Source organism: Nycticebus coucang, chromosome X (assembly GCF_027406575.1).
Source record: "Nycticebus coucang isolate mNycCou1 chromosome X, mNycCou1.pri, whole genome shotgun sequence".
NCBI classification, from domain to species: domain Eukaryota; kingdom Metazoa; phylum Chordata; class Mammalia; order Primates; family Lorisidae; genus Nycticebus; species Nycticebus coucang.
In genome coordinates, this window is record NC_069804.1 from 18,815,369 (window position 1) to 18,829,858 (window position 14,490).

The 14,490-nt window shown below is 42.4% G+C and overlaps 1 protein-coding gene across 9 annotated transcripts in view; it reads right to left on the reverse strand.

Moving 5' to 3' along the window:
* MAP7D2 (MAP7 domain containing 2) overlaps nt 1–14,490 on the reverse strand; it is a 123,761-nt gene that overhangs the window by 32,667 nt on the left and 76,604 nt on the right. For 3 of the 9 annotated variants that reach the window (XM_053580398.1, XM_053580397.1, XM_053580401.1), the window contains exons 4-8: nt 12,574–12,685; nt 11,626–11,724; nt 9,347–9,457; nt 6,943–7,062; nt 563–717 (exon numbers count right to left, since the gene is read on the reverse strand). In XM_053580398.1, coding sequence (XP_053436373.1) covers nt 563–717; nt 6,943–7,062; nt 9,347–9,457; nt 11,626–11,724; nt 12,574–12,685 — 597 coding nt within the window. The remainder of the gene's footprint in view (nt 1–562; nt 718–6,942; nt 7,063–9,346; nt 9,458–11,625; nt 11,725–12,573; nt 12,686–14,490) is intronic. The other 6 variants (XM_053580399.1, XM_053580400.1, XM_053580403.1 and 3 more) reach the window with 6 other exon arrangements.

The window sequence follows — 14,490 nt, forward strand, 5'->3', positions numbered from 1 at the left end:
CAATTCACTCTGAGTCATTATCTATTCTTTTAAGCTGCCAAGATCCGAGGTAATTTGCTATGTAGCAATTGGTAACTAACAAAAGTAGTATGGCATATACGTATGTATAATTTCTAAATAAATATACATAATTGGGAATACCTGTTCCACATTTACTTTATACTAATGGTGTCAATATGCCATCAACAATGTTTAAAAACTACTGTTGTGGGTAAAAATTGATCTAGAACTTCAGTTCTGGTTATTCTCACAGGTAAGACTACCTCAGAATCAGATAACCACAAACAGAAAAGATTCTTGGAACATTCCTGCTGACTCCTGTCCTTTGGAGGGCAGACTATACCAAGGACATCATTAAGAATTTGCTCTAAGACACTAAGATTTAGGAGGGCCAAAAAAGTTAAATAATTTTTGCAAGGTTAGGAAAAATTTTAAACCCCATCTATTGTTCCCTTTGAGCAGACCCTGGAAGACTGATGGAGACAGACCCAGGGGAAGTGCAGGAAGCAATCACATTGTCACATAAACCACAGTCTAGAGGAGTGGGGGGAATTAAACCTACCGGAGAGGCCTCTGCTCCTGCAGGGGATCCTTTTCCAGCATCTCCTACGCCAGGTGTCGATGTAGCCTTCTTCCGCTCAGGGTTTCGAGTGGGAGAAGACTTGTAAGAAGATTTAAGAGAGCCAGCAGGAGCTATACGAGGACAGGTATGAAATACTGGAAAGTTACAGTATAACAGTCATAGAGAAAGGGAGTACAGATGGAAAAAGTAGGGAGAGCAGGGAGTTAGGAAGAACATACATTTCTGTTAAAATGAGACCTGGGCAATCCATACTGTCAAACACCATACTTTGCTATTGTACACAGAATCAATTCTGTCCTGAAATAGCTCCCATACTCAAGTCAAGTTCATTTAAGAGGTTAGAAGTCTGCACTTTGGAGTCAGGTAGACCTGTACTGCCACCTACACAGCTGGATCACCTTGAGTAGGTTACGTAACTTCTCCAAACATCAATTTCCTCATGTGTAATAATGACTGCTGCCCTTCCAAAGGCCTGCTTACAAGGCTCGCCCTTGGCCAGCATCTGGGAACTTAGATTTTAGGAGCGGCCCCACCATTAACTGATGAGTGCTGAAACTGTGTAAATAGTACAATCTATGTTGAACACTTGCCTTTCTTCCGGGAGTCTGGAATTTGGTTGTATACCTGCCAGGGGATGCCTACGTGATCGGCCCCCAATAAAATCCTCGGTTACTGAGTCTCTGGTGAGCTTCCCAGGCTGGTAACATTTCATGTGTTGTCACAACTCATTGCTGGGGGAATTAAGCATGTCCTGTGTGATGGGGGAATTAAGCACGTCCTGTGTGATTCCCCGGAGAGAGGACTCTTGGAAATTTGCACCTGATTTCCTCCCGGCTTTGCCTCACGTGCTTTTCCCTTTTGCTGATTTTGCTCTGTGCCTTTTACTGTAATAAATCATAGCCGCGAGTATGGTTATGTGCTGAGTCCTGGTGAACCATCAAACCTGGGGGTGGTCTTGAGGACCCCTGACACAATTAGTGTCAGAAGGGGAAATTAGTAGATTGACCCCAATTAACTGAAATTTGGTAAAAAACACTGTTTGGGAAAAGGAAGGATAAAGGGGCAGAAGACAATGAACTGTGGTGTCTGGGGGGCTATGAAGTCATCCACGGCATGAAACAGCAGCTGAGCTGCTGTCAGCTCTGAGAAATAGAAGTTACTGATGAAATCTGAAAGTGATCCATGTGGCTCCAAGAGAGGCTGCTCAATGGATCCCCTGGCTGCTTTTGGGCCCTGCTAGCTGAAGTGAGGGGGGAAGAGCCGCCCAGCTGACGACTATTGGTTTTTGTTTGTCCTCCAAGTGGAAGTAGGACACAACTTCCTTGCTTTTTGCCACCAGTAGGTGGGCTGGAATTTAAACTCTTGAGCGCTGGAACCAGAACAAGTCTCCACAAGTGATTTTTTTTGTTATGACTTTTGCCTAATGGAGCCTCTGAAAAAAGGGAGATGTGAAAAGACGCAATTCCCAGAAGGAAACATACTTTCGGGGTTTTAAAAATCAACGAGGGAGTCAGGAGTGGTGGCTTATGCCTGTGATCCTAGCACTCTGGGAGGTTGAGGTGGGAGGACTGCTTGAGGTCAGGTGTTTGAGACCAGCCTGAGCAAGAACGAGACCCCCTCTCTACAAAAATAGAAAAATTACCCAGGCATTGTGGCAGATGGCTACAGTCCCAGCTACTTGGGAAACTGAGGCAGGAGGATCACTTTAGCCCAGGAGTTTGAGATTGCTGTGAGCTATTATGACATCACTGCACTCTACCCTGGGCAATAGAGTGAGACTCTGTCTCAAAATCATCATCATCATCATCATCTCACCTCACCTCACCTAATGTGTATGATGCGGTGGCACATTTCAAAACTATTAAGAAAAAGATATAATTGTGATGGATGTATTAATCAGTTCAATGTAAGCATTTCACATTGTATATCAAATCAGTACGCTGAACCCCATAAATGCATCAATGCACGTAGTTACGATTTAATAAAAAGTAATAACAATAATAATCAACTGGGGACCATTGTAGATACAGAATAGCCCTCCCTGGGGCCTGAAACTGTAAAAACATCCTGGATGCTGCTAGACTTCTGGGTCACATACAAGTGTCCACAGGACAGGGTGTACTCTCTCAGGGGACCATCTAAAATCAAGCTGCTCACTGGCTCTTATTTCTGATGCAAAGCCTGACTGTTTTCCTAATATGTGAGTCCTGCAAAAGCTGGAAGTTAAGCAAAGGAGGACACTATAGGCAATGTGACACCTTCACCCATCCCAGACAGATCAGACCCCACCCCCTCTGGGGGATGTGTCACTGCTGTCAACATCTTGTGTTTGAACAACAGACTGAGAGCCTGACTCTACTTGCCTCCCTTCCTTCCAGTGACACACACCTTAGTTTAACACCAACTTGTTAAACGCAACTGTCCTCTGAAAGGGAGTGTGATCTTTTCTAGGAGGCTCACTGTCTAAATGATTAGGATGAAAGGGAGAGGTGGTGGTACAAATCTATTATGAAATTTTTTGAAAATTTAGGATTTTGTCTTAATACCTGAACATAATGGGTCTTCCTGGTTAAGTTGAATAAAAGTGGTTCTTTTGTAAAAATACTTTTATCCTTTCTTTGAAAAGTCTAGGTAAGAGTAGGGGATAATTGAGTAAATATAAAGTTTTGATTACTAAATAGGACATGGAGGAAAAAAAACAACAAAACCTGGCACCAGGTTTAGGGAGAGGGGTGTTCCTAAGTCAGTCCTCAATACAAGGGTTTGTAAAAAAGAAAAAAATCCTGGCACCTGGAGTGGTATAGGGGAGGTGAAGGACATCTGTGATCTTTGTTTTCCAGAAGTGCTCCTGGAAGCTCTCCCTGTACATGAAGGAAAATTCCCTGTGGTGCTGCAAGTCCTTGGATTTAGACCAGTGATTTTCTTTTTCTTTTTTTTTTTGCAGTTTCTGGCCAGGGATGGGTTTGAACCCGCCAACTCCGACATATGGGGCCAGCACCCTACTCCTTTGAGCCACAGGCACTACCCTAGACCGGTGATTTTCAAATGTGTGCCATGAAAAATTTTAAAGATCATTAATTAAACTATTTTCAAAAGACGTTCAAAGCACAGGCAGTGCCTGTAGCTCAACGGGTAGGGCGCCGGCCACATATACCAAGGCTAGTAGGTTCAAACCTGGCCTTGGCCAGTGAAAACAACAACGACAACTGCACCAATAAAAAAAATAGCCAGGCGTTGTGGCAGGCACCTGTAGTCCCAGCTACTTGGGAGGCTGAGGTGAGAGAATTGCTTAAGCCCAAGAATTTAAGATTGCTGTGAGCTGTGACACCACAGCACTCTAACCCAGGGCAACAGCTTGAGACTCTGTCTCAAAAAAAAAAAAAGAAGTTCAAAGCACAATAAGTATATTTTCTTTTTACTTTTTTTTAGGTTTATTTTTATTTATTTATTTCTTTATTTATTGCAGTTTTGGGGGGGTTTGGGGGTTTGCAGGGCTGGGTTTGAACCTCTCTTTTTACTTTTTGTTGATCAACATAATTTAAGTGTGCCTTAGGTATCCTGCAGAAGTTTAACTATCAGTTCAAGTGTGCTGTGAGATTAAAAAAAAAAAAAAAAAAGGTTGAAAAACATTGATTTAGACCAATGGCTGAGCCTAGAGGGCTGGCGTGAGATAGGGTGACGATGAGCTGGTGGGGGTGGGCCAGCTGCTGCAGATCCCCACAGGATACTTCCAGGTGCTGTTCACATTTGCCAGGCCAACTAAATAGGATCACTGACAGAACTGTTTAGGACTGACACCTCAGGAAACCCCCCGGAACCAGACCACTTGCACTGTACTGAGCACCCTGGGGTGGGAGGTACCAGGGGAAAGGCCACACTGGGGCTGCCTGGCCAATGCACATCCCACTCAGGGTACCCTAACGTGGTCAACTGTGTTTTCAGGAGACCACATGAAACCCCAGGACTGCACTTCTTGTGTGCTGTGACTATCGCGACACTGCCTCAGCCCTGGAAAGCATTCAGGTCCGCTTTAACTTACTGGCCGGAGCTGTGCTGGGCCCAAGTTGACACCTCAGGCTAAGTAAAAGGATTACTGCAGCAAGTGACAGAAGACAGACTTTTATGGTTAATGGGATTTGCTTTCACTGCTCAGTCCAGAACCCCAAAAGGACATAACTGAGCTCAATATTGCAGGTTGGTCTTACCCTGCTGTGTGGAGTCCTACTGATAATTCTTCTAATGCCTTGGCCAAGGGTCAAGGGGGGTAGACTGTGCACAAAAGAGTTAATATAGTAGACCTGATTGCTGTTGCCAGAAAGGCCCACTTACAAGGTTGGCCCTCGGCCTGCCTCTGTGAACTTAGATTTTGGGAGGGTTTCACTGTTAACTGAAGAGTGGCTCTCTGTGCCTAAACTGTTTGTAGAAACAATATGGTGTATGCTGAATACCTGCTTTCCTTCTGGGAACCTGGAATTTGGGTATGTGCTGGGCGAAGGTTACATATGACCAGCCTCCAGGAGAAACCCCAGGCACTGAGTCTCTAACGAGATTCCCTGGTTGGCAAAATATCACACGTGTTTTTACAACTCATTACTGGAGAAAAGGCATTCTGAGCGGCTACACTGGAAAGGACTCTGGAAGCTTGTGTCTGGTCATCCCTGAACTTTGTCACATGTGCCTATGCCGATTTTGCAGTGTACCTTATCTTGGATGAGTACAAATATATACTGAGTCTTGTGAGTTCTCCTAGAAAATCACTGATCCTGAGGTTGGTTTAGGGAGCCCCGGTACAGTCCTCACTCTCAAAATGAGGATATGTCGTACTTGTCAGGGTTTTTTTGTTTGTTACATAATTCGTATACCGTAAGATTCACCCTTTTAAAAGTATACAGTTCAGTGGTTTTTAGTATATTCACAATTTGTGCAACCATAACCACAGCCTAATTCCAAAACATTTTCAAGACCCCCCAAAACAAACTATCCATTAAGCAGCCATTTCCCTTTCTTTCCTCCCCTCGTCCTTGACAACCACTCATCTATTTTCGGTCTCTATGGATTTGCCTATTTCAGACATTTAATATAAATGGAACCATACAATTTGTGGCCTTTTGTGACTGGTTTCTTTCATTTAGCACAATATTTTCAAGGTTTGTCCATCTTATAGCATGTATCAGGACTTTGTCTCCTTTTATAGCCTAATATTCTACTTTATGGATATACCACTTTCTGTTTATCCATTCACCTGTGATGGGTATTTGAGTTGTTCCCACTTTGTGGCTTTTGTGAACAAATTGCTGCATAAACATATGGTTTTCCTAACCTAGGAGTGGAAGTGTTGAGTCATATGGGGTAACTGAGTTTAACTTCTTGAGGAACTGCCAGATCATTTTCTGTAGTGGCTACACCACTTTTACCTTTCCCCCAGCAGCGTATGAGGGTCCAGTGTCTACACACCTTCACCAACACTTATTTCACCTTTTAAAAAAATTTCGCCATCCTAGTGGGTGTAGGGTGATATCTCACTGTGATTTTAATTTGCATTTCCCTAATGATTAATGATGTTCAGCATCTTGCCATGTGCTTATTGGCTGTTTGTATATTTTCTTTGCAAAAATAGTGTGACTGTTTGGAAGCAGCTACAACTAGGTAGAGCTTTTATGTCCTTTACATGTCATCACACTGAATACACCATCTTGGGAATTGAAATCAGACCTGACCTTATGTGGATAAAGATCTGGTCCAGTGTTTCTCAGATTTTAACGTGCAGGTTGGATGGGGGCTGAGAGTCAGCCTTCCAACCAAGTTCCCACGTGATGTTGCTGTTACTAGTCCATAGACCACCAGGCTTTGAGTAGTGAGAGTCTAGACACTTGTTGAGTGATTACTCTGCGCCAATTATTGTGCTCTCATGTGCATGCACTGTCTTATTTAATCTTCATAATAATCTAAAATAACTCCCTTGTACTAGAGGAGCAAACTGAGGCTTACAGGAATTAATTTACTTTACAAACTGGTAAGAGCTAGTGAGTGGTAGAGCTGGTTATGGGACTCCATAGACTGTGGTCTACACGCTACTTTGCCAAATCATCTCATAGTTAAGAAAAGTATACTAACCTCCACAGTCATCAAGTAGTCTTTTTTTCTAATGTACATGCCCTCTAATAATTTACTCACCTCTGTGACACTTAATAAAACATAGAACAGCAAACACTGATGGGTAGAAAATGTTATCAACCATTGAAGACATTTCACAAAGCTAGCGAACAGGAAGCAAAATACAAAAAATCAGGAATAAATCATAGGCTGACCAGCACCTCTTGGGGCATTTTCCTTGGTATCAATAGCTTGACCTCTTTTACCTGAGTCACTGGCCTGCTCAGAGAGCACAAGTGTACTTCTGCTTCTGGCTAAAGAAGCCTGTGTGGGTGTCAACAGTCGCATAACAAGAAATTCCATGGGACTATGGTGCGTGCGATGAGCTGAGGGATGGAATCAAATGAAAATTTTAAAAAGCAAAATTAAAACAAAATGAAATGTTTAAACAATATAGTGCATGATGCAAATTAACTTTTGGGTGGCAGAATTAAAATGGAAAATAAGTATGTTCTAACAAAGGATGGTTTTGGATTCTGTCATAGTAAAATAAAACAAATGATGGTGTCATTTAGAGTTTGGGAGAGTGCCTTAATTCTCTGGAGTGCCAGAATTCACTCAATCTGTTACTACAATATAGTGACCAGTATCATTCAAAAAGAATTAGCCCACCTCCCAAGATGTAACATAGACTCAAGAAATCATTTACTCACCAAGTAGATCTAACAATGATGAAAAGATGCCTACATAACACTTGTTTTAGATCCTCTATTAAGAAATATCTCACAATATATTGATTTCTTAAATGAAGCATGTCATCCTGGAATACCATAAAGACACATCCTTTGATACTGTCTCCATGTATACGGGCCAAAGTTAAGTGAGAAGCACAAAAATAAAAACATCCAACTGATTATTAGCTTTAATGAAAGATAATAGTATTCATGATCTTAAATTCAATGATTGGAATATTTTGATCATTTTCGAATGCACTTTTTTTTTTTTTTGAGACAGAGTTTCACTTTTTGGCCTGGGTAGAGTGCCATCGCGTCATAGCTCACAGCAACCTCAAACTCCTGGGCTCAAATGATTTACTTGCCTCAGCCTCCCAAGTATCTGGGACTACAGGCACCCGCCACAACATCTGGCTATTTTTTAGAGACAGGGTCTTGCTCCTGCTCAGGCTGGTCTTAAACTTGTGAGCTCGAGCAATCAACCTGCCTCAGCCTCCCAGAGTGCTAGGATTACAGGCATGAGCCACCACGCCCGGCCTGATTTCGGAATGTATTATATGGCAGTAGATTAACTTTTCCATTACTCTGTATTCTTTGGGTGCTAATAACTAGAAAATAGCTTGGGGGCTAAAATTTTTCAATTGTAATCCACAAGAAGATAATTCAGTTGTCAGCAATCTATAATAATGTACTGCTATATTTACATTTAATCGTGCAAATGAATTTAATATCAATCTGGAACCATGTGAATTAATAAAAACACATGGAATACACTTGCTAATGGAAAAGGTAGGTAGAGTTAAGAGTGAGGTGGCGCCTGTGGCTCAAGTAGTACGGTGCTGGTCCCATATGCCGGAGGTGATGGGTTCAAACCCAGCCCCGGCCAAAAAAAAAAGAGTTAAGAGTGTAGGTATTTTCTCATCCAGCTCTTAATTACTTTCAGGTTCCTGGCACTTACTCATGAACTTCATCAGAGATCAGCAGCATTATGACCTTACAGGGTATCTGACACACATAACATGCCTCTGGGATGGAAGTGCAAGGTCAATGCCAGTGAAACCAACCAGGAAGGAAAACTGGCCTCTGCCAGATCACAAATATCCTTCTGCCTGACCCCTTGGTGATGACTTGATGTGTTAAATACTCCATTGGAATCTGATACTTCTTCAGTGTGGCTTTAAAATATGCCACGTAGTGCCTGGAGAGCTTCCCTCCCTTCCTTAACCTCCATAGGTATAAAGTCAGACTTTCACTTATCTGAGCCTCTGTTAGAACACGGACCATGTTAAATCTACTCAGGATTCAGAACTGGTATGTGTCCTATGTACATCTTCTCCCCCCTCAAAATAGAGTGCCTGAAAAGGCCACCTGTTTCCCCTTTCAGAAGCCTCATGTTAGTTCCACACTTCTGTTTTCATCTACAAACAGACAGGCCTGCAATCCATGGATGACTGCAGAGTCCATTTTTTCACGTCTGAGTCTCCTGTGTAACTCTGACTCATTACTTCTGCTCTTTCTGGATAATCAACTGCATCCCATCACTGGGCTTTTACTTTAATTCTTTCTCTTTTTCATAGCTTATTTGCACTGAAAGACTATGGGAAGTTATTTTTCTAATGGTCACTTCAGCCCACTCATCAATTAATTACTAGGCAGGATAACTCCTACATGCAATAAAGAAAACAGAACAGTCTTTCATACTGGGAGATATCATTAATTCCTGTCCCTATTCAACAACGACCTAGCTCTAAAGAGCAATGCCATTTTCCAATGTCCTTTGAGCAAGGCCCTAGGGCTCCCCACATTCAGATCACAAGGCTAGGATAATGGTAGCATCTGCAGAAGGCTCAAGAGGGACCTCTCACAAAGGCTAAAGTTAAGATGCTCACACCAGAAAAAAACAGACTGAACAGACCAGGTCTACACATTCACTTGCCTCGGTCTGGGGAATAGGATATTGCCACGGTGGATGAAGACAGGCGTTTACTCATGGGAGGCTCCGTCTGCTTTGGCAAATTCATGGTTGATGTTGAAAGTTTGTCACATGCTGCAGAGAAACGCATTAAAGACATTGGTATTCACACCACCGTAGGCCAAGAAACACATAGCCCAAAGTGTGCTTCCTGTCCTCATCCACACACTTCCTAAACACTGTGGCACGACAGGATCTGTTTCCATCATCCTGGCATCTCATTAATCTGGCAACGCCCAGGCTGCAGCGGCTGCTGCTCATCTGAGAGACCTCTGCAATTTCTTTACTGTGCTTATTCTCTTCAACTTCAAATGTCCGACCTCACTAAACTGTTCAACTGAAGCCATGCTAATTAAGCCCAGCAGCGATTCACTTGGTGTCCAGGGATTTTTAAGTATATTCACATCACATAAAAACAAAACCAACCTGGACCCAGAGACAAATTGCTCCTGGGAAGCATTCGATAGTCAGATTGTGTGTGCTGAAACTGAACTTTTTCTGAGGGTTATCTACAGCTCAGGTTGGAGGGAGATGAGATTTGTAATGCAAGGAGTTGTATTTAAAGCAGAAAGGCTGTTAGCAGTTGGTTTTCTTCCTCCTAAGTAAGGGATGGGATCAAAATGGCCCTTTCACAGATGCTTTAATTGTTTAAGGTTAGGATTTTAACATGAGATCTAGGTTTGGGGTTCTCATGTGCCAGTCCTTATTTCAGACTGGTTTCCAAATTAAACCATTACAGCAAACAAAGAGGTGCTGACAGTGCCCTGCCAAGCTATGCGAAAGCCTGGGGCAAAAGGAAAACTGTGTCCCCCTGGCTGTAAAGGAAACAAACTCATCAGTAAAATCTTCCAAGTTTACTCCTCTGGTCATCTTCTTTTCAAATAAGAGAACTGCCATGTTTGACAATTTCTGCTGACCAAGTGACCATCTTAAATCATTTTTAATTAACTTAAGCTAAAGTAAAGTATAATAAATTGGCTTGGGGATAAATAAGATACTTAAATTTGAAATGATATTGTGAGTTTTAATATTCTTACTTTTCAATTTTTCAGTATTTTTTAAAGTTCTGGAATAAAATAAGCATTAGAAATTACATAAAACCATGTATACAGGGGCACACATTTTCCCCTTTTTTTCTTTAAAGAAACCCGTGCAACCAGACACATATTCCCTTTTGCCTCAGGCTCTGCTATGGCTCAGCATGGCACCAGTCTTCAGAAATTTGATATTTTGTTTGTTCCGGATTGTTTTGCATTGATTTTGATATTTAAAAATATTGCATTAAAGTATTATTTTATCTTGATTACTAAGATTTTTGGTACCTCCTTAAATCACGTACCTGAGTCAAGTACTACACTCACCTCATCCTGGGCCTGGCCCTGGGTGGTGATTCCCAGGGAGTAATTACTCCACTCTGCCTGTATCTCTGTGAGGAAAGGCCAGAGCCCACACTATAGGCAACTCCGCCCTTGCTGCAAAATCTCTGCTACTAAACACCACCAATAAGGATTATTCTTTGTCTAAGGAATGCCAGAAACCAAGGACATTTATTTCTGCAGGTACTATGACCTTCTGCATTGCTGGTAAATACTACCTTCCTCTTACATCTTGTTTTTTCTTTGCTAGCTGAAGATGGGTTGAATTTCTAAAGTTATTATTAAACATGAGGACAGCTTTGCTAGTTCTGTTCTTGAGCTGTTCTAGATCGTAAGTATTTCCCAGGCGTGTATCCAAAACAGAGAATCTAATGGAGATAAAAATCTAACACAAAGCCAAATAATCTAATTATTCAGATTCCCAAGGTTAGCAACGATAAACTCCCTGCCACTCCCTCTCAAATACCTCTCCAGGAATCCACCACATTAACACCAAGACCAAGTATTCCACTCAGAACTCTGTGTGATTACAGGTTTGGTAACCTGAAGTGATCAGAATGCTCTACTACTTAATGCCTAAAACAGATGGATAATGAGATTTTTTGAGATTTCAATGTGGAAAGATCAAACACTGACAAGGTTTTCAAGGCAAAAGTTAGTGAGCTGAGGATGAAATGTCTCCGGGGCATGCACAGCTCCATGATGACAGAGAAACAAAGAAATATGGGCATGTCATTCACATCTCTAGAAAAAAAGTTACAACGGGTCAAACTAAGGACTCAATCATAAAAGTATTTGAGACAGACATGGTGATGGAAGAGGGTGATCAGAACACAAACACCATGGCACAGTGATGCTCAGGTATACCGTTGGCGGACTCAGCAGCTGCGGCAGTAGTCCCTGCGTCCGGAGGGAGGGTGCTGGCTGCTAAACCTAGAGGAGGGGGTGGGGCATTTTCTGATTCACCTACACAGCAAAAAATCAGAGCAAAGAGAGGTAAAAGGAGAAAAAGTCCCAATTTCTTGGTTTTAAGTTTCTAATTAGGAAATTAGAAAAAGTAACTGAAATAGGTTGTTGACTTCTCACAAAAGAAAAAATAAAGTATATTTATTGCCAAAAGGTTAAAAGCACAATATAGTAAAGTCAGGAAACGCCCATAAATATCAACCCACTTGCTCTCAGAAAGTGTTAGTATTCAACTCCTGCATAACAGAATGCTAAGATCACTGAAATGTAGTGAGACACTGAAAAGAAAATAAAGCTATCCAAAGACTAGTAACAATCCATACATTAAATTAAACATCAGAAAGTTTAAAGATGAGTATGAATTGGATAATGAAATAAATCACCTTGAAACAAAATTGAAAGAGCAACAAAAATTGAAAATGAGGCAGGAGAAAGTCCAGCCCTCTTTCAAGAGTAACTGCTGTTCTGGCTTTCCCGGTCATGTCCAGAGCAGTGACTGAGCCTCCTGCCATTTCCCTCTCCTGAAATCAGACCACCCCTTGGGTTTGCCAGCTGAGTCCAGCTCGCCAGGCTCTGCATTCAGCGTCTTTGATTTTCTTTTGCTCTCCCTCAAAGCCCAGTTATTATATCAACTGCTGTTTGCTGCAAGAAGAATGCACAGATCTCCTTCGTAAGAAATGCATACACAGGCAGCTTGGCAGTTTTAAACATCACCTCTGAAAATGGTACATATAAAGCTGTACAAAGCAGTCCCCAGATCCTACAGGTACCTGGCCATGTCCATCATCTCCTGCCTGCCCCACGATCTCCCACCAGGGCCCTGCAAAATGGGGAGAGCTCTCAACTCACCATCACGTCCTCTGGGTGCTGTGGCCAGTGGTGTTCCCCACGAATACTTCTTCTTCAGCTCCAGCTGCTGTGTGCGCTCCATGGACCTGCGCATCATTGCCTCCAGCCGCTCCTGCCCGGTTCACACAAGGCGTCAGTGTCAGCTGAGAGCAAGATTAACCACCCAACCTCACTGCACCGCCGCCTCAGTGCACGCCGCGGGGTGAGTCACCAAACGGGCCTTTTTGTGCTTGGCATCCAAAACCCAGCACACGTGCTCTCTCCACCACACCAGCGCTTTTTTTTTTTTTTTCTTAGTAGGTGGAAAGTAAACAATGCCCTTAGGGTAGCTGGCTGCAGAACAGGACAACGCAACACACCCAGTCTCCTCCCCTTCCCTCCCCTCCCTGGGGAGAAGCTGTCTTGAGAATAACGCCCAACAAGCATTAACTCCTTAAGGCCTGTCCCAAGCCCCATTTTGCCCTATCCAGTAGGAGAACTGGAATTTTGCTCCAGAACCAATGTATCCTTTCTAGTTGAAAGCATAAAACATTCTGATTTGAGAAGATTTAAATTAAAATATAATTTTGAGTTTTTGCAGCCTTAAACATAACTTTTTAGGGTGATACATGACTTTGAAATCTTTGCAAAGCTCCAATTTTTATCTTCAAACTTCTGAAAGGAGAATCAATTGTTTCTACATTATAACACTTTCCTGCTACATACAGTACCCTTCTGATTATAATATTGCTTGTTTCAAATGCAAAAGAGACAAGAATAGGGAAATTTCAGGCCACAAAATAAAGCATCCATTCATTCCCAAGAGTTAGGCAGGTTTAGGGAGGGATGGGAAGGCAGAACTCAGCAATTTGTAATCAGTAGAGAAAACAACCAAGTTTCTCTCTTAACAGGATTTATCAAAAGCACCGTTCTGCAGTGCCTGCATTTTCATAAAGCTGTCCTTGGTACTGGAGTGAAGGTAATTCTGCACTCCCCACTACCTCAATGACGCTGCAAATACCAATGCCTCTCCCTGCCTCCACTGAAGAGGGTTTGCAGCAAGGCTGGCACTTATGATGACAACGGCCTTTAGCCTTCACGAAACCCAACTAATCCTCGCCTGACTCCAAAACAAAAAGATACATTTTTCTCATTTTCTCATAAATAAACAAAATTAATTTAGGACAGCATCAGCTGTAAGTCGGTCTTATTTTCGGAGGATGTCTTATTTTCAGGGAAACAGGGTAGTAGGTGCCTGGATTTACCCCTTCTGTCTATAACGGAGGGGTGAGATGAGCATTTGCTTTCTCCACATCTTAAGTCTCCTCTGCATAATTTTTCTCTGAATAGCACTTTGCTAAGTGATTGCCTCTCCAGGGACCCGTGTGCAGAAAGGGGAATTTTTTTTTCCTCCTGTCTCATATTTGTATTGGCTATTAATTGTGCTCTAGTTTTTGGCCTGAGACTCTATAATTATGAGTGTGCATTTCCTGGCAGAGTCCTGTCCTCATGACCCCGGCTGATTAAATTATGATGGTTAACCCAGTGGTCTGCCTGATAAAAGCAGGGGCTTGGAGGGAACAGAATTCCTCCACCATCTGATGCCTGGAGTACAGCCATTCAAGACAAAGGCTGAATGGTATTTCGTTATATGGATTTAACATAAAGTGGTTAACCAACAACCTAATTTAAGTGTTGAAACCTTTCACCCTCAAGTGAATTTAGCACTGGGTGGGTTATAGTAGATTTCCTACATGCCAGAAGGACCTCACAAGATAGTCCCCTCTCTACTAAGGGACCAATGACAACAAAGAACACTGAGACTCACTGAGCCAGCCTCACCACTGAGCAGCTGTCTTGGGGGCATAATTATAAGGGAACGCTTCCTTAAAGCCAGACCTACTCTGAACTGCTTGGTTACCTTTAGGAAAGCTACCT